Genomic DNA, 21,435 nt, shown 5'->3' with positions numbered 1-21,435 from the left:
CAAAGTGCTGGGAATACAGGTGTGAGCCACCATGCCCAGCCTTCAAATTGTTAATTTGTAAAGGATGTTACAGCCTGTTATTTCTAGAAATGAACTTACAGCATTTAGAAAATATCCTTTCTATGTTTTCTCTCCCTCCATGCATTTTTTCTTTCTCAAGTATTCCATGCTGGAGCTTTCATTCAGGGGTAGCTGATGTTCCTGCAAAAGCCCAATGCACTTTTTGGTTTTCCAAGGACCTATAGTTGCCATGCGCACAAGAGGCTGCTGAGGCTGGCGGCTGTGCCATCCCTGCTGCTGAGAAGCCAGCTGGCTCTGGCAAATGCTTTCACTATTTTCGACAGGATCAAAGGCATGAAACAGATCCCTGCTTCTAATTTCTGCTCTCAACCTTACCAGACCCTGGAGGCCCCTGCTGTGAAAGCTAGGCTGGTCTTGAGGCAGCATGGCATATTCTCGAGATCAGGCATTTTGGGGACTGGGATGTCGGGAACGCAGGAATATCAGGATGACACATGTCTCATGGCTAGTGGAGTTAGATCAGGCAAGATTCACAGGCATACTTCCTCTTATTCTCCAGATGGTATAATTCCTCCCTAAAAATCAGAAGTGTTTCCACTACTCTCAATCCACAGAAAGCACTTGGTCCAACCCCTTCACCTGACTGAAGGCACCCTTACGATGAAAGGCAAGGTGGCTTTTCAAAGACCTTTGACTCCACTCCTCTCCTGCTCACTCCCAGGGCCCTCCCTCAGCCTCCTGAGCTCTAGGAGGCTGGCCTTGGGCAGGATTATGGAAATAGGGAGGTTTGTTTCTCTTCCCACCAAGTGATGGCTCCATATTGAGGGACTTTACACAGACCTTTCCCCAGGTCCCTCCACAGCAGCACCCCCTGCCGATTGTGGCTGAGATCTTGTGCTTTCTATCTGGGACTTACTTCTCTTTATACCCGTAGTATCTGACACAGGGCCTATACGTTTGCAGAATTAAGAACAAACAAACTCCCTAAATGCAAATGAAACCCACAGTGAGATACACTTCACATCCATTAGGACAGCTACTATCAAAATAAACACATAAAATAAGCTTTGGCAAGGATGTGGAGAGATTTGAACCCTTGTGTACAACTGGTGGGAATATAAAATGGTAGAGCTGCTATGGAAAACAGTATAGTAATTCCTCAAAAGGGTAAAAATAGAACTACCATATGATTCAGCAATTACACCCTTGGGTATATACCTCAAAGACTTGAAAGCAGGGTTTTGAAGATATATTTGTACATCCATGTTCATAGCAGCATCATTCACAATAGCTGAAATGTGGCAGCCACACAGGTGCCCCTCAACAGATAAATAGATAAGCAAAATATGGTCTATACATAAAATGAAACATTCAGTCTTTAAAGGAAAGAAATTGTGACACACACCACAACATGGAGGAATCTTAATGACATTATGCTAAGTGGAATAAGCCCATTATAGAGAGACAAATACCGTATGATTCCACTTATATGAGGTACCTAGAGTGGTTACATTCATAGAGACAGAAAGTAGAATGGTAGATGCCAGGGGTTGGGGAAATGAAAAGTTATCATTTAATGGGAATAGAGCTCCAGTTTTACAAGACAAAAAGAGTTGTGAGACAGAGGCGGTGATGGTTGCACAACAGTGTCAATGTTTTTAACATCCTTGAACTGTACACTTAAAAAAATGGTTAAAATGGAGCTGGGCACAGGGGCTCACGCCTGTAATCCCAGCACTTTGGGAGGCCAAGGTGGGTGGATCACGAGGTCAGGAGATCGAGACCATCCTGGCTAACATGGTGAAACCCTGTCTCTACTAAAAATAAAAAAAATTACCGGGCGTGTTGGTGGGCACCTGTAGTCCTAGCTACTCGGGAGGCTGAGGCAGGAGAATGGCATAAACCCGGGAGGCGGAGCTTGCAGTGAGCCAAGATCACCCCACTGTACTCCAGCCTGGGCGACAGAGCGAGACTCTGTCTCCGAAAAAAAAAAAAAAAAAGGTTAAAATGGTAAATTTTTGTTATGTGTATTTTACAATTCAAAATAATTAAGAAATCTTCCCAGTCAAAATTTACTCTTTATATATCCTCTTTTCTCTGGACTCTTCACTGCCTAATAGAAACAATAATGGGTTTTAACCCCTAATAGTCATTGGGTAGTGGGATTTCACATATTGTATCAGGTATTTTGTGTGTGTGTGTGTGTGTGTTGGATTCTAAATAAAGTTAATCACACCCTACTCTACCTGGCAAGAGAATAGCAAGATAATAAATAGGGAGAAATCACTGCTTTAAAAAAAAAAAAAAGGCAGAGAATATCAAAGAAGAGTCTGAGAAGCAGCTGCTTTCATCAGCCTCACCAGTTCCTACATAAGTCATAGTGCCCTGCCTAGTCTTAAATGCCGGTTGAAGCCCTCGGCACTGTGTCCGGCTGTCACTGCCCTGACATGAAAGCGAAACGGACTTATCTGATCTCCCTTTGCCCTTGTTGGGACTTGTACTACCTTGTATAAATGCAATGCATTGCATGCTTTCTTCTCTATCTACTGCACTGTATAAAACCCCTGAATGCTGTAAAGCTGAAATAAAGTCCAAATTCCAGTGTGGCAAGTATAGTTACAACTAAATACCTGTCGGGCAGAAGGGTTTCCAAGTCCTGGTCTAAGGCCACTACTCCAAGAATTACTTGAAAAAAAAATGTTCTGGCGTCTCTGAAATACCTTTTTGGCTGAGGCCTTCATCATCATTCTCCTGATTAATTTTAACTGCTCCCACTCCAGGCTCGCTTCTTCTCCCCAAGATGGGAGGGAATGCCCCACTCTAGATCCCTCAGAGTTACCTAGTACCTACAAGTACACAGTCCAGCATGAAACTTCTACTCCGTCCCAGCCTGCGTCTCCACATTCCCCTCCCTGTACACCCTCAGCCACTCAGCATTTCTATTTCTTCATCACCCCTTGGTTCTTCCCACCTTTGCTCTTCATATGCCATATTCCTTTTTGCCTGGAATGGCTCTTCCTTGATTGCGCTATCTGGTGGATTTCTCCTCGACTCTCAAGATCAACCTCAAAGGTTACTTCCTTCTACGGAGGCTCCATGGATTACCTCCAAGGAGCTTTCCCTCAGAGCATACATTGGGCTTGGTGCTTTTCTACCACAGTGGACTACAATGTCTCTGAAGGCGGGAATGCTGCCCATTCCCAAGTGCCTGCTCCAGACTCTTAACACCAGCCGAGTCTCAAGGATAGGATTTACAAGTGACTCATCCTACAGTGCAATGTTCCATCCTGGGTACTGAATGCTGCCGTGGCCCATTCTGAGTCCCTGCTCACCACTTCCCCTGTGACTCACCACTGCTTACTCACACCATACCCACACTTTGTGCTCTTGTATTATTTATGGATGAGTATGTCTCCCTCACTCAATTATAAACTCCACAGGGAGCAGAAATCATGTCTTACTCACTTCCAGAGCCTCCACATTTGCTAGCTTAAGATTTTGCAACACCATAAAAGCTCGATTTATTAAAAAGACCAATCTTGATGGCATTCGTGGGCATGACTTGGGGGAGGTGGGAGTAGGTTGGGAGTTTTATAGAGCAGAGAAACTTTAGGCAGGCTGAATGTAGATTTCTACCTCTGCTGGAGGAGGAAAATTGCTTGAGGTTTTTTGGGCGGTTCTCTAAGAGGTGGAGCCTTGGGTGGAAAAGGGAAACAAGCCAGGAGGAGAAGGAGGAGACCCAAGACAAGGAGAAAGCATACCCAACTAAAGGTGAGGTAGTGGCTTGCTATGATAACAAAAGGCATCATGTATCTTTAGCTGTCTCAAAACTCAATGGCTTGAATCAATAGTGACAATAATAATCTTAAGCATAAAAAGACGGAAAAAGTATTCAAAATGTTAGCACCAGCTGCCTCTGGGTTGTAAAATTACAGTCGTTTATATTGTTTTGGGTTCCCCTTTCCCATTTCTAATACTCAATTGCCATTCTCTCTAGAAACGATGCATAAATGGACATTATTTAAACGCAGAAATTCTATTTGAAAAGCCACAACATACTTTACCTCTAGAGTCCCAGTCAATGTGTGTAATATAACTCGAAGCACCTTTACAGATGCCAACCCTTTTGCTTGTAAGTACGTTGTAAATATCCACAAAGTTATCATGGGATGCCACGGCAAGGTATTTTCCCGTATCTATAAAGAAAAATGTGAGGTTAACACCAAAGCATCTTATATAGGAATTTACTTCCAGGAACTTAGTATTTTAAAAGTGGGGAAATGGTCAAAGAAACATCTAAATAGTTCATTCTTGTAATTTTTTGTCCCAAGACTGTGCTGTTTTAAAAAGTATCTGCTGTCAGCTTCACCTTTTGAAAACTTAATATCAGAGATCATTTCTTTTCTGTGATGGAAAGAGACCATGTCTTCAACAGTGTCAGCATTTACAACCAGGAAACTCCCATCGTTCAAGCCAACTGCTAAGGCTTTCCCATCAGGGGAAAAGGCACAGCATCTTCCACCTACAGAAGAATCCACAAAAAACACTTATTATCCAAAACTTCACTGTCAAGCAAACCACATGAAGAGATGAAGAAATCTGATCATGTGCATTATGCACGGACATGTGACTGCCTTTACATTGACACTACACTTGTGAAAACTAAACCTTCATAATTTAAGGCATCTCTTGGCTGTGTGCAGTGACTTGTGCCTGTAATCCCAGCAGTTTGGAAGGTCGAAGCAGGCGGATCTCTTGAGCCCAGGAGTTCAAGACTAGCCTGGGTTTGCAACATTACCTAGGTTAAAGATTAGTTGAAAAGTTATTTTTTATAGAGGTAAAACCCAGGCTCTACAAAAAATACAGAAATAAGCTGGGTGCAGTGGCTCATGCCTGTAATCCCAGCACCTCGGGAGGCCAAGGCAGGTGGATTGCTTGAGCCCTGGAGTTCAAGACCAGCCTGGGCAACATAGCAAAATCCCATCTCTACAAAAAATACAAAACTTAGCCAGGCATAGTGGCACATGCCTGTAGTTCCAACTACTCAGGAGACAAGGTGGAAGGATTGCTTGAGCTTTGGAGGCGGAGGGTGTGGTGAGCAGTGATCACGCCATGGCACTCCAGCCTGGATGACAGAGGGAGACCCTGTCTCAAGAAAATAAAATTAAACATCTCTTCTCCCCAAATCCAAGGAAAATGATCATAATATGAAAAATACATTTTCAGCTTCTATGAGGTCTATTCATTCATTTATGAGTATTTAAATACCTGGGGTTTTCAAAAAATAAGTGGGGTAAATGGAGAAAAGGAGTATAGTGTAGGGTTAATAGGACTGGTATCTTTGCTTCCAAGAAAAGAGGTAATATTTAAGAATAGGACTTCTGTAATAAAATTTTCAGAAAACTTTTTTAAAAAAATATTATGCCTTACATACAACTCGCTTTAGAGGACCTCGTTCATTTAGTTGCTCCAATTCTCTGATTCATGGATTGTAATGCATAACTCTAGAGGTGCAAGATACTGTTCTTGCCTCTTCTGTCATGGGAAGAATGGAATCTGAACATTCTCTTGAGGGGTATCTGGAAAACTAATTGGCACTAGGGTGATGGTACTGGATGAACCATGTTTTCTACTGCTTTGTAGGGTCACAAAGACATTTCTGAATCAGGAGCATGGACTTTGCAAAGGTATGTCTAAAAGGAAACCGATTCAAGAATATGCCTACCCTCTGCCACCATTCTTATTATCAAGAGTTGTAAGCACAGCCTCAGGGATAGGACAGCCAGGTGGCCCTGTGCCAGGGCATTTAACACCGAGCCTCTTTACCAACTCCTCTGTTCATGGTATGCTGAAAGCTATGTTCACACCCAAAACTGATGTGTCAGTACTGGGACAATGAAAAGACAAGCCTGCCCTTGAAGAGCATCATCAAGATTAGGTTAACCACAATCTACCATACAGACCAAGACACGTTTGAGAGTGAAGAGGAAAGCTATTAATAATTATACCAGAACAACAGGGGTAAACTAGGTTGAATGGTTATCCTATCTAAGATGGGTCAATGGTTGTTCTTTTTAACTAATTTTTAACTTAGGGAATAAAGTCCATTGACTGACATTCAAGTCCTCCACAGTGAGGACTTGGCCTATCTTCCCCCAATATGAACTAGTGGCCAAAATGATTCTAGCTTGTAGTGATTAAGAGCATGGGCTTTGGACTTGGATTTGGGAAATCTTTCCTCCACCATTTACAACTCCCAGGAGTCTAGTGTAAAGAGAGGCAACACGGCAGTGGGAGATAGTGTTAAGCAGTGGTCATAGGTGTGTTCTCAGAGTCACACTGCATGGGATTGAATTTGGTTCCATTACCCACTAAATCTGCAAACTAATTAAGCTCCCTGTGCCTCGGTTTCCTGATTCGTAAGTGGCAATAATAATAGCCTTACTCATGGGGTTCCTACAAAGACTACATGGAAAGAGTTGGCATAGTTGCTGGCCCAGCCATATTAGCCACCATCACTATTGTTAATACTGTTTTGACAGCTTTCTTCATTTTATTACCCTAGAATACAATCCTCATGTCTGCTTATAAAATTACTCAGTACAAATATTTTAGGGCCAGGCCCCAATTTCACCCTGTCCTCTTAAGGACTTTTATAGATCCTTCAAGCCTCAGCTCTCATCACCTCCCCGAGGAAGCAGTTCCAGGCTGTAGATCTCCTCTTAGGCTCCAGGTTACTTTGTGCCAAATATCTTCAGTCTGTCCTTCCACATCCCCTCTTTGCCCTTGTCCACCCTGCTCTGTGCCTGAAGCTGGCCTGCATGGAGAACGTCAATGGGCTCCCTTGTCCTCTGGTTTCTGGTTGAGTTTGGCCATGGGGGAGCATGGGTGGGAGATTAGAGAGATGGAGGAAGAATAGGGAGGCTGGGCCATTTATTTCCCTGGCTGCCTCCCGCAGGGGCACTGCATGCTGGCAGAGTCCCCTGGCTAACAGTGGTGGCTCCTCTCAGCCTGCCATCTCATGCGGCTCTCATATTCAGGGTTGCAGCAGTTGTCCCCTCCTCCTGCCCCTTCATGCCAGGGCTAGTGAGAGAGGCCGCCATTACCAGCTGCATAGCGCTGCACTACCCCGGGTCATTTCCTCACACCTTCCTCATCCCTTTATAAATAGTCCCATTTAAAAGACTCTCCTCGAATTACCAAGTTTGATTGGATATGTTGCTGGGACTCTGTTCAAGTCCTATGTATCTCTGACACTAGAGATGGGACCATTCATCATGGGATCCCCTGTGCCTGCCACACAGAAGCTACTTAATAAATGTTTGTTGAATTTGTACCTCTCAGTACACCTCATAGTTCTAGTGCATATAGGTGTTCAAGAGATATTTACCCATTTCTTAAGTATTACATTTCTATATAATTGACATTTGTTTTCAAGTCAGAAAGTAAGTTCTGGAGACAGTTAGTTACAAAATAAACAGCATTCTTTAAAAGCTAAAGAGTTTCAATTGGCTCCCACAGCTCTCGATGAGAAGAAGGACATATTGCCCCCAGGTGGCAAATATCTGTGCAGTGCAAGGAAAATGAAGTGAAAAATGGAACTGGATTAAGCTAGCCTTCTGAATAATTCTACATGTGCTTAGTTAAGACTGTAGCAATCAATATAAAATTCCCATTGCCCAGCATATTTTTGGGCATGTAACAGGGGCCCTCAGTAAATATTAATTAAATGAGTGAATAAACCTGACACATTGTTACTTGTAAATACTCTGAGAGATGTGTAAGGTGGTGTTACGTACCTTTTTTGAGTTTCCGTACCGCCAGCATACGGTGCTGGGCGGAGAGTTCCCAGATGCGAAGTGTTTTATCATCGCTCACTGTTGCACAGATGGGCAGGAGAGGGTGAGCTGCCAACCCCCACACTTCTCCTTCCATGTGCCCCTGTGGCAGAGGAAAAGAGGCAACATCAACTCTACTTACACTGTCTGGCTAGCCCTTCTTTGGCCCGGTGCTGAATATTCAGTCCAAGAGTATCACAAAAAGGTATAAACAGGAATGAACACACTTTGAGCTTCCTTGAACCAAAATGATCACCCGAAATAATTTTTTCATTTAAACTTGAAACAAGAGCTGGACCTACACGATGCTAAATCATTCATTTGCATAGCAAAACATGAACTCCTTGCTGATTGGTTTTGTATGATGCCAAACATTTTTCCATTTGGAAACATCCAGGTAAACGGTGAAACGCCTGCTTTTCTGTTGATACTAAATAAACATAGCATATATGTACCCTACTAGCAAAGCAGCTGAATCACAAGGACACAAACCATTTCCTTCAGTTAAACCATAAAAGATGCAGGTATGACCCATTCGTGTCAGTGGTACTGAAGAGCAATATTCTCATTATTTATGCAACTTTAGTCCTTTGAACATGTAGCATTCGGCAGAGCAGAAATAAAGGAAGCTAAATTTTCATTTCATGTGTCCTCGGTGTAGCTAAGGTTCTGCATCTGTTCACAAATTGGCCTGTCCATGTGCTAACAATGAACATCCAAAACTGAAAGGTGCTTAATAAGCACTGGACCAATTCCATATACCTTTATCTTATCACAAACACACCTGGCTTAGAATAATAACTAAGATAAAACAGTATTTTTTTAAAAAATGAACACTTAACAGGGAGAAAATGAATTTGATTCTCATAATTTTTCACTCAATAATGCAGGGTAAAGATTAGTGCTACAGAGCAGTTAAACAGATCAGATTAACCATTTACTGAATTTTTGCTTTTTAATGGCTAATTATAAAAAGGCTTTGCTTAGTAAAGCAAAAAGGAAGCCCACACACAGGCATCTGAAAGGTGTTTGTAGCTGGAAAGCTATGGGGAACAGGTGGCTTTCCAAAGAGAAATTGGATGATTCCAATTTAACTGAGAAGCTATTTGAGCAAAACAGTAAATTTGGCAGAAGATGTAAAGTTCCAAATACAGCTGACATTCAAATATGAGAAAATGAGGGGCTGAAGGGTACAGACATTGTTTTTGAATTTATTGGATTTGAGGACACCCTACATCCCCAGTTTTCTAGTCTTCTCTTCAGAAACCTCCCAGCCCCGGAGTCACAGTCAGGGTACAGGTCAGGGGTCAACCTCACATCTTCCCAGACTGACTCTGCTTGAAGCTCTTCTACAGACTGAGCTCCTTTGTGTATTTTAGTTAAGAACAGGATCGTGGGATCCAGAGATCCTTTTAAACCACTGCCTTATATTGATATCAAAAGTACATTTCCTTAATCTGTTTATTTTAATCCCCGTGTAACACAGGATCAGACAGTAAGCGAGGCAGGCTTGGAGGACCTTGAATGGCACAAGGAAATGGGCTTAGGATCCTGCTTTGGTGCTGATCACCCATAAAGCTGATCATAAACAGCTGTTCAACTGCGAGCTGACTGCTTCAAAGCATACATGACGGGAAGTACCACAACCCGTCACCTGCCATTCTCCCCTCCCCCAACCTTATTGAAAATAAGCAATCTATTCCAACTGTGATTGGATTGCCATGCCACCGAAACTGGCACAGTGGTTCTCAAATCTTCTCCCAGCAGGACAGTCCATCATCTCACTCACACTGCCTCCATAATTCCTTCACTTTCCCTTGGTGTCTCTATCTTCTCTCAGAACAGGACTGTGAGATGGTCCTGGGCAGGCAGGAAGCCCTTATTCCACTGCGCATACACACAGCACAGAGACCTGGGCAGGAGCCCAACACATGGACTGAACTGAAATACTGAGTTCCACCTAAGAGGAAATAGCAAATGAGAATGCAGAAGAGGAAAAAAAGATGCTGAGAAAAAAAGGGAGAGAATGGTACACATGTAGGTGGCAAAGATGGTAACTAACATCTGGTCTGAAGCTTCCACCAGCTCAACCAGCCACCCCACAGCTCAGGGGCTTTCCTGCGGTGTCCAGGTTAAGAGACATGGGGAACAGCCTGGTGAGGTGAAAAAGGGCTCTAGTAAACCTTGGTTGGAATCCCAGCTCTGCAGTTCTCAGCAGGTGACTGTGGGTAATTTTCTGGGCATTAGGTCCCTCATCTATAAAACAATTTAACACAGCCAGTCTGTTGTGGAGATGAGACAAATTTAGTACAGCGGTATTGCCTGACACAGAGTAGGTGCTGAATATATGATTGCTGTGGTTATTTTTCTTATTAGAGCAATAGAAAGAAACACAGGAAAGAATAGAATTGTAGAGAATTAAGAAGTGGAAAGCCTTTATCAAGCATAAAACATATTTAAACCAAACTACCTCAAGTGTAACACAGTAAGACAGAAAACAAAGTTTAGATCTTATAGTATTATTTAAATCATATCAGAGCATAAATCTTCCAAAATATCTAGCAATATAGCATACATGGAAACAATTTACATTCTCAAACATTTGGAGATTAAAAAGTAAATACATATTTTTCAGTAAAATTAGATGAGAAGTTATAGCCAGAAAAAAAAGATTTCACTTGGAAGAAAACAACAAAAGCAAGAACAGCTGGAGAACAAAGACATCATGCCTCAAGGATGTATCTCCCGCCTCATTCCCCAGCCTGGCTGCCAGGCACGACCAGCTGCAGCGCTTTCGAGGTTTGTTTTTCACATAGATTTTTTTCTTTTTAAAACACAGATTTATTCAGGATATCCAGGATAGGACTTGGGCACATGTGTTTTTAAAGCCTTGCAGTGTCCTGAGCCATAGTGTACATGCACATGTGTTTCCATGATACACTAAGTCAGAGGGACCCTCTCAGTGGGATTTGGGGATTCACTCCTAATACAGCAAGCCTGCAGGCATCACTCAGAGATCAGGGCAAGGAGGGGAAGCTCCTGCACTGGAATCTTGGAAGTTCTGACTGCTCATATGATCAGAGCATTTTCTTTTCCCTCCAACTTCTGAACACACATCCTTCACCCCTCACCATGCCTCTTCCAACTAAATATGGTCTTATCCATCACCATACCGGGCAAGACTACCTACATACCTCCACACTCTACCACATCCCTATCCCTGAGGTGAGATTTTATCATTTCTTGGCTCCTAAAGGGTTCTGTTACATTTATTTTAGTTCAATTTTACCTAAATATGACTTTTGAGGGAAGACAGGGATTAAGGAGGATGTAATGTGTTTATGTGGATTAAGGCTGAGACTACAGTGAGGCCCATATTCCAAAGGAGCACTGATGCATCTGGCGTGTGGGGAGTAGGTGACTTGTCTTGTTCATTTTATGGATGGACAGACTGACAGGACTTATACCTAAGGCACCTCTTCCACATCTGGACCCAATTTAGATAATGAAATTCTGGACTTTGAGAAGATCCTGTAACGTGATAAGGCTCTTGGGGACCTTGGGGGTGGAGGTAAAGAATTCTGTATGTGGTAGGGGCATGAATAACTGGTGGCCAGAGGATGGCCAGTGATGGTGACCCTCATACTCCTCCTGGTTTTCACACTCTTGCATAATCACCTCCCTTTGAGTGTGGTATGACCTGTGGCTTGTTTCTAGCCAACAGAATATGGGAAAGGTGATTGAATGTTCATGATTCCACATACGTGATTACATAATTATGTAATGTAAGAGTGTAGTGTCTATTTTTTCCCTCTGTTTTTGGCTTTGAGAAAGCAGCAATGTTGGGAAACTCTATGTGGCAAGGAACTGTGGGCAGCCTCTAGGAGTTGAGAGTGGCCTCTAGCCAACAGCCAGCAAGAAAGAAAAAAGAAAAGCCCTTAGTCCTACATTTACAAGCAATTAAATTCTGCCAACAGCATGAGTGAGCTTGGAAGAATCTTCCCCAGTTTAGCCTCGGATGAGACCATAATCCTGGTCTTTATTGCAATCTTATAAAACACTAAGCAGAGGATCCAGTTAAGCTGTGCTCAGATTCCTGATCCACAGACACTGTGAGACAATAAACGTGTGTTGTTTTAAGCTGCTAAGTTTGTGGCAATTTGTTACACAGCAATAGGTAACTAGTTCAACTCTTGTGCAACCCTGAGAGTGAGTGCCTCCTTAAGTTTTGGAACCTAAGCGTCAACTTTGCCTCACCCTAGTCCCAGCCCTGATGTGAGCTGCAGTTTAGAATAGGTACAAACAGTACCTGAACAAGTAGTGTCATTGGGCCACTCTTATCGATTTCCAGAATCTCTCCATTTTTTGTTCCCACCAGGATATGTCCATGTCCCAAGGTGATGGCACGAATTGAAGGGTTATCTTCCAAAAGCAAGCCTGGGAAGGGGATGGTATATTTAATAAAATAACAAAAACACTGCTTCTTAGTATAAATTCAATTTGTATAGCTCCAAAGAACGAGGCACTAGGCAGTCAGCCTTGACATTTCTACCAGGAGAAGAGAGTTCGAAACATGGAAGAGGGAGAAAATTGATTGGTTAATAGTTTTCTAAAAACTTTAGTACCATCTTCTCCATCCCTATGAACACAAAGATTTCTATTACATGTTTGGGAGTGGCACCTTTTGAGCTAGTTGACAATGCTGATCTTTTAATGGCATAAGTCTTCAAGCATCTTTCAAACATATCATCCCAGAGCTCCACGATGCCGTCCTTTCCACCCGTTACAAAGCCCTGTGAAAGCACACATGGGAGGTGTTATATACACATCAAAATGACCAATTACCCACTTGGCCGCAGAAGGATTCCCCCGTGAGTAAGGCAGCTTTGTGTATGTTACCTTCCTAAATATATGAGATGGAAAACTCTGCTGATAACAATGTTTGAATACTATTTTCTGGGAGCATTTCTCCCACATTCCCCTAGCAAGATTAAGCACTTTCTCATCATGTATCCATTACACTCTCTTCAGAACACTGGTTGACAGCTGGCCCACTGATCAAGCATGGCTGTGCCTGTGCCGTCTCCCAACCAGAATGTGGTTCCTACAGAATGGAACCAACCTCAAAACCTAGCAGAGTTTCTGGTATCTCACATACTCTGACCAAATGGATTGAAGTTAACATCACAGTTTAAAATTATTGTTAGACATTTAAAAATAAAAGTCATGTCCAGAAGAAAACATCACTATTTATTAAGAGTAACTTAGGTACTTCATACAATGAAACTATCCTATTTCAGTCAACAGACACAATTACCATAATTAAAATCCAGATTAATTTTTACAAAAACCTGGAAAGTAAAAAGCTTAACATATTGGATATTTTTTACTGAACAGTGATCTTTATTCCTGTTCTAAGCTTATAATTTTTTGGCTGTACTAGTTTTCCTTTCTGGTAATTTATTATATATGCCAACTGTTCTTAGAGGGTTTTTTTTTTTTTTTTAAGAAAAAAGCTGAGTAATTCATTGCTTCCTCAGCAACTTTTAATTTAATGCATTTTTATGAAGTTTACAAAGAAATAATATTTTGAAGTGTGTAACATTAAATATCCTTATCCTCATATAGAATTTGTTCCCAGGAAAATTCAATCCCCAAATTAAATTTAAATGCAGTATATTATATTGTGATATCCTTGTCTTTTCTCATGATTTTGCAGCTTAATTTACCAAACAACAATAGCTTAAACAAGTTACACCATATTTACTTCTGGGCCTACAGAAATTCTTTCTTCTTCTTTAATCTTTTCTAATACTTGCCAGTCTAACCAAAAACATATTTGCCAGTAAAATAAAAACACAAACAAAAAACCAAAAAGCAGCTTAGCCACTAAAACAACCATTGTAGTTACATATCTAACAAGAACCTACTTTTGTAGTAGAATCAACACATTTGCCTAAGGACAGGTAAATGAAAATTGAGGCTTGGGTTAGGAGTAGTAGGTGGCTTAAACTGGAAGTCACAGGGCACAGATGAAGTGGTACCACCAGCAAACTGGAAGTAACTGAAAATAAGTTGATATTTGCTGGCAAGTTGATTGAATAGTGTTTTAAAACACTGAAGGTGCTATGGTTTAAATGTTAGTCGCCTCCAAACCTCATGCTGAAATTTAACTGCCTCTGTAACAGTATTAAGATGTGGGAACTTTCAGAGGTGACTAGACCATGAGGGGTCTGCCCTCATGAATGGGTTAATGCCGTTATTGTAGGAGTGGGTTCATTATAGAAGGGTGATTTTGGCCCCTCCCACTCTTATTGGCCCTTCAGCCATTGGGTAACACAGCAAGAAGGCCCTTCCCTGTTGCAGCCCCTTAATCTTGGACTTCCCAGCCTCCACAACTGTGAGCCAATAAACTTCTGTTCATTATAAAGCACCTAGTCTCAGAAATTCTGTTACAGCAGCAAAAACAGACTAAGACAGAAGGTAAGTGTAATCTTTGTAAAGGGACACTGCAAGGCAAGTAGACAGACCAGGGCAATCATGATGAGCTTCAGTGGAAATATAGCCAGTGAACAGTCTTCACTCTAACACTCTTGTTAAAGCTGAGCCTTTCTACACAGGAGCAAGCTGGTTATGATGTAAATTTCTGTCATAGCAAATCGATGTCTGGAACAATAATGTAACCACCTGGTACTTTTAGGTCTCTACCCGTTGTGTCACCAAGGAGGAAGACAATGCTGAAGTATTTCTCAGGACTCTTCTGCTGCTAAGTGTCCACATTTATCCTGGCACTTTCTAAGGGACTCTTATGAGTGGGGGCCAGTAAGAGAATGTGTGGAAAAAGTGGAGAGAAGCTGCATATAAAGAAACAACTATAAATGAAATTATAAAAATATCTTTGCTTTCCTCCCTATTGTCTCTTGACTGAGCTTCATGACAACTACTTCCTAATTCAGAAAGGCCTGTTTTAGATACAGGCATCCTCTTGGTGGGCCATCCTAAGACTACCTTATAATTTTAGAAGGCTGATGAGGAAAATGAATGCTGAAACGCAGGCCATACCTTATCCAATGCATACATAGCAAACACAGGCCCATCATGAGCTTTCACTGTCTTCAGTAGTAGAATGTCTTTCCAAATAAAAATATCTCCAGTAGCTGCTCCTGAGAACACTAGATCTTCCATTCGTCCATAAGAAACACACATCATTGTTTCCAATTTTCCAATGCTTCCAAAAGTTCCTCTTTTAGAAGTGAAGCCCCCACCTAGAGTGGACCAAGAACAGTTATTATTTAAAAAATCTGGCACTTCCTATGAGCATGTAGAATGACTACTTCCATGAGAAATCTGGTGTTTCTCATTAGGTTTATTTATGTAAAGATATCTAAAAGTGGCAGAGAACATCACAAGCAAAAATATTTTAAGAGTATTTCTCATTCATTCAGCATTTAATGAACCCCTATATGTGGTAGGTGCAGCGCTCACTGCTGGGATATGAAGATGAAAAGAGGGTTCCTGTATTCAAGGAACTCAGAGTCTGGCTGGAGGGAGGACTCAATATGCATCTCACTCCAAGACACGTGTCTAACTGAGGCTCAACACAAGTTCTGTGTCAATCAAGAGAAAAAGTGACTAAGTGCCTGGAGGAGCAAGCAAAGTCTTCATGAATGCTGACCAAAAACAATAAAAATAGTACTGACTATAAATGTAAAAATATAAGCATGTTATATGTGCTCTGCTTATTTATCACAGCAATTTTGGGGTGAGAAAAATGAATTGTTTTGTAGGAAAATGTAGTATATGGGACAAGTCATTAGATTTGTCCCTTATACATTCACATTTCCCCACACTCCCTGTCACTGAGAAACCCAGCTTTATTCATGACAGCTATGCACAGGCTGGCTTTCCAGACATATTGGGTGGCATTACCTTCTTTTAAAAGCAAAATGCACTGGAATAGAACCTTATTCACATTTTCTGCATAATAAAATTAGGCTTGGTACCAAAGCTGATATGAAGAATTCAGATTCAATTGTATTAAGTCTGACTTATTAGTGAGAAGAGTAAGGTATCCTTTATGTTTTCTCATGCTTATTTATTCATCATTATTATCAACATTAAATCTACCAATATTTATTGGACCACCTATTTGTGGGCAGACTAAGGGTTTAATTCAGGTTTAAATTCAGTAATAGATAAAGGAACCCTCCAAATAGATACAATTTTATTCACTCAACCAAAATGATCATTTTATTTCCTGTGCAGTAGTCTAACATAATTACTGCTTTCAGAACAGATGACTAAATATAAAAATGATTATTTTCACAGCAGAACATTTTCCAAAGCTTTCTAGGTATTGATGAATATGCATAGCATCATATAGAGTGTTCTAAGCTTCAAAGCGTTCTAAGTGAACTTCGGAGTGAATTTTTTTAGGTGCATTTTTATTTTAGATTGCAGAGACAAGCCAGGTAGTAGCAATAGTTTTGTTCTGTTTTTCTTTCCAGCTAGGGTCAAGCTCTCAGTCACATAAATGATAAACCCAAAGGACAGTACCTGCTTGTTGCCAGAACTTGATGTGCTTTATCCCAACTGTAACCAGTTTGTCAACATGGTGTGGGTTACACTTTACCACAAATATCTTATCTTTATGTCCTCTGTAAGAGACAAATAGGAAACAAAATTCTAGTTTGAATGGAAGCAACAGCTTTATTAAAAGCATGCATTTGGTCTAATTTGAAGCACATCTAACAGGACCACTAAATTAGAAAATGGTTTAAAATCCACACAGGCATCTACATTAAAATAATGAGCTTTCACTTTTCTTTGCATGTTTGAGCCCTTTCTTCTTACCCTAATATTGCTGCCAAAGTTTATTTACTTATACGTTAAACAAAGTAATGAAACATTTAAAACATGCATAATGTCTCCATAAGATAAAATTAATGCCACCACTGTGGGGTTGCAAGTAATTCTGGGGATATGCAGAAGGAAAGAGATAGTATTGACTCCTCTTTTTCTCCTCTTGTGCAGGAGGAAAGAGACAGTATTAACGAAAAGCTTCACATGAACCATTCTTGCTGTGGAAAGCATTGCTCTGGGTTAAATGGGTTTTCAGCTGGAAACATATCATTTAGAAGTTGAAGCCCTGGACCCACAGCTATGGAAAGAGAAAGGATGTCTTCTATTGATTCGAGGCACTTTGGGATGCTGCACATTCAAAGATGTAGGTTTATAACTCAAGGGGCAGAAGGACAAATGTAAATGTAAAGGCCAATTGTAGACCTGGGCTGTAGACTTGGCATCTCACAGCATGAGAGGGACTATTTGATGGCCTTTGATATATCAGGACATAATTTTAATAATGTAAAAAAAAAAGCAATTAACAAAAAGAACATGACTGACCAATCTGTCTTATGAATGTAGATACAAATATCATAAATATTAGCAAATAGAATCTGAAAGCATATTAAAAATAATACATTAGGACCAAACACAAGGGTGGCTCAATATTAAGGAATCAAGTAATACAATTGGTCATATTAATAGATGTAAAGAGATAAATCATATTATCATTTTCAGATGCTGAAAAGGTATTTGACAAAAATGTAACACTCATCCATGATTTAAAAAGTAAAAACACTCAACACCCAATACAGTAGAAATTAAAGGATGCTTCAGACTTGTCCTTTAGACATTTATATTTCCCTGTACTTCGTCATTGAGAAATCCAGATTTATTCAAGGTAACTATATATAGACCGGCTTTCTAGACATGCTATGTGTCATTATCCTTTCTTTAAAGACAAAACATGCTGAAATAGCTTATTCATCATATTTGTGTGTGCACCCTCAAAAGATTCTTACTTAATGGCATTCCCAATAGAGTCAGGATAATTACCACTACCATTTAACATCATATTGAACATATGAACTAATGCAGTTAGACAAGATTTTAAAAGGCACAAGAGCTGGAATGGAAGAGCTAAAACTAATCATATTTGCAAATTATACATATCTAAAAAATTCAAAAGGAAGTAATTTTAAAATGACTACAAATAAGACATTTTAGTAAAGCTGCATTATATAAAATTCAATACCAAATCAATAACCTTTGCATATACAATGACTGGTTGAAAAACATGATGGAGGACTCTATTTATAAACAATTAAAATAACAAGGCATAAACTCAACAAGATACATACAACATATAAAAATGAAGAGACAAAAAAGACCTGATCTGTAAGATTAAAAAGGTAGACTTTAAAAAATAGAACCATATTCCATGTTCTTGGAAAAGAAAACTCAATCCTAAAGATAGCAGTTATCCCTTAGTTTATAAATTCAATTTAGTTCCAATATAAAGACCACGTGGTGTGTGTGTGTGTTTAATCCGGAGTTAGACACCTTGATTTTAAAGTTCTCATGGAAGAATAATCCAGCAGGAATGACCAGAAAAATGGAAACAGAAAAGCAGAGTACAAAGAGTAACTCTCCTAGATATTAAAACAATCTATAAAGGCTCTGTAATTAAAACGGTATAGTACCTGTGTATGAGTTGACTGACAAACAAATGGCAAAACAGAAAATCTTGAAACAGACAAAAATGAATATAAAAATGTAGTGTATAACAAAGACAAGGTCTTATATCAATAGCAGGAAAGATGCACTTTTAAAATAAATGGTGTTTGACGCCAAATGCTGGCTAGTCTGTGGAGTGATAAGAACTCTTGTCAATTGCTGGTGGGAATGCAAAATGATACAGCTATTTTGAAAGACAGTTTGGCAATTTCTTACAAAACTAAGCATATTCTTACCATATAACCAGCAATTATATTCGTTGATATTTGCCTAAATAAGCTGAAAACTTATGTCCACACAGAAACCTGCACATGGATATTTATAGCAGCTTTATTCATAATTGTCAAAACTTGGCAGCAACATAGATGTCCTTTAGCAGGTGAATGGGTAAACAAACTGTGGTACATCCAGACAATGGATATTATTCAGTGCTAAAAAGAAATGAACTACCACATCATGAAAAGACATGGAAGAAAAGTAAATATATATCGTTAAGTAAAAGAAGCCAATCAGAAAAGACCATATACTACATGGTTTCAATTATATGACATTCTGGAAAAGGTAAAACTACAAAGATGCTAAAAAATTAGTGGTTGCCACAGTATACAGGGGAGGGAGGGATGAAGGGATAAATAGGCAGAACACAAAGAACTTTTAGGGCAGTGAAACTCTTCTGAATATACTGTGGTAACTGCAGAATCAGCCCAGTCTGGTTCAACTTTACATAATACAATGGTGAGTTGTTTTTCAGTTATCATGGAACCCAGGTTGCAAGTTATATAACCCGATCATGCCCAGATGAACCAAGCGTGCAACCATGGGTGGAACCTAAGTGCTTGGACCAAGGAACAGGGACCAAATTAAGAACTACACACCTCATGGCATGATCCAGTCCTATCATGTCTCCCGGCAACACTGCATTGTAAGATCCAATCAGATCATGCCTCATTACCCGCTGCTATGCATCCTGCCCCAGTCCCCAGCTCAAGAAAGAGATTTGAGTATTGCCTCCTGTCTCCCTGTTGTCAAACTGCAATAAACTCTTTCTTTTCACAAAAGCTGGTGGCATAGTATTGGCGTCTATGCTTTTTGGGCAGCAAGCCCATTGCTAGCTTGGTAACACTATCATGATAGATTATGTGTCAATATACATTTGTCAAAATTCATAGAATGTACAAAACAGAGTGAATGATAATATAAACTATGGACTTCGGGTAATAATGTGTCAAGGTAGGTTCATGAATTGTAACAAATGTACCACTCTAGTGCAGGATGGTGATAGTAGGGGAGGCTGTGCATATGAGGAGGCAGGAGGTAATGGAAACTCTCTGTACTTTCTGCTTAATTTTGCTGTCAACCTAAAACCACTCTAAAATATAAAACCTATTTAAAAAGGGAAAAAAGTGGTGTTTGGAACACCTTGGCAGCCATATGGAAAAAACAAAGTTGGACCTGTTCCTCAGATACTAGAATAGATTATAAACTATTTAGAGACCTAAATATAAAAGATGAAGCCATAGAACGTTAGAATAGGTGATTTCTTTTTAATGTGAGAATGGGCAATATTTTTCTAAATATGAAAATCTTGAAGCAATAAAAGATTAATAAATTTAACCACATAAAAATAGAAACCTTTTGCTTGATGAAAAACACCATAGCAAACTCAAAGGATGAATGACAAACTGGGAAAAAAATCAGCAAGTCATAAACAAAAATCAAATAACCCTAATATTTAAAGAAACACTTCCTGTGAGAATTATATTTTGGAGAAACCAAATGGTTCACGAGGGAAAATTCTTGTTTATAAAATAATTCTAGCTAATATGAAGAATGAATAAAATTAGAAAATTACCACTTTTAACCCAAATTAAGTAACCAATTTAGCCCAAGGTTGTCAGCTGATGCTACAACCATTAGAAAATGTGTTGATGGGGAGCTGTGTAATGAAAGGATCAGGTCAGTACCCCCAGAACCCACCAATTGAGCTGAGTATTACTGACAGCAGAACAACTAGACCTTTTGGGCAGTAGTGTACACCAAGGTGGTGCTCGGGAAGTGGTCCATCCTGGAGGGAAGGAATTCCATCACCAACATTGTTTAGAATTGCCAGCTAATGAGAATAATAAAAAGCAGTATGGCTTTTAGTTATTTTCAAATTCTCTATAGATAATACACCCCTATTGCTTGCACCTGGGAAGGACCACTCCCACTGCCTCCCTACTCTCTGGTATACCACCGATTTTATCTTTTCTGATGTGACAGGAAGTACCTATAAAGTATTCTTGCCTAAAAACTTGAACATGGGTGAAATTATTTGCAAATCATATATCTGATAAGAGACCTATATTCAAAATATATTAAAACTCTTAAAACTCAGTAATAAAAAGACAAATAACTCTACTAAAATTGGGTGGTGTCTTTAAACAGACATTCTACAGAGAAAATACACCCAGTCAGCACATGAAAACATGCTCAACATCATTAGCTATTGGGAAAACCATAATGAGATACCACTTCACACTCACGAGGTAGCTATAATAAAAACGACAGACAATAACAAGTGTTGGCCAGAATGTGGAGAAGGTGGAGGCCTGTGTTTCACATTTTGAAGCACTAATGTTTTCCAAGTTGCTGCACCATTTTCCATTCCCACCACATCTAAAGGTAAAAGATGAAGCTGAATAATAGATTAAAAAAAAGAGGCCAGGTGCGGTGGCACACGCCTGTAATCCCAGCACTTTGAGAGGCTGAGGTGGGTGGATCAGCTGAGGTCAGGAGTTCGAGACCAGCCTGGCCAACATGGTGAAACCCTGTTCTCTACTAAAAATACAAAAAATTAGCCAGGAGTGGTGGCAGGCACGTGTAATCCTAGCTACTAAGGAGGCTGAGATAGGATAATCGCTTGAACCCAGGAGGTGGTTGCAGTAGGCTGAGGTCGCACCACCGCACTACAGCCTGGGTGATAGAGCAAGACTCCATCTCAAGAAAAAACAAA

The 21,435-nt window shown here is 40.2% G+C and overlaps 1 protein-coding gene across 1 annotated transcript in view; it reads right to left on the bottom strand.

Moving 5' to 3' along the window:
- Positions 1-21,435, bottom strand: part of EML6 (echinoderm microtubule associated protein like 6) — a 261,537-nt gene that overhangs the window by 64,831 nt on the left and 175,271 nt on the right. The window contains exons 17-23 of the mRNA XM_011950585.1: positions 16,416-16,516; positions 14,922-15,124; positions 12,541-12,652; positions 12,169-12,296; positions 7,821-7,962; positions 4,391-4,543; positions 4,086-4,217 (exon numbers count right to left, since the gene is read on the bottom strand). Coding sequence (XP_011805975.1) covers positions 4,086-4,217; positions 4,391-4,543; positions 7,821-7,962; positions 12,169-12,296; positions 12,541-12,652; positions 14,922-15,124; positions 16,416-16,516 — 971 coding nt within the window. The remainder of the gene's footprint in view (positions 1-4,085; positions 4,218-4,390; positions 4,544-7,820; positions 7,963-12,168; positions 12,297-12,540; positions 12,653-14,921; positions 15,125-16,415; positions 16,517-21,435) is intronic.

This window comes from Colobus angolensis, unplaced genomic scaffold (assembly GCF_000951035.1).
Source record: "Colobus angolensis palliatus isolate OR3802 unplaced genomic scaffold, Cang.pa_1.0 Scaffold309, whole genome shotgun sequence".
NCBI lineage: Eukaryota > Metazoa > Chordata > Mammalia > Primates > Cercopithecidae > Colobus > Colobus angolensis.
This window is presented reverse-complemented; position numbering and strand designations above follow the sequence as displayed.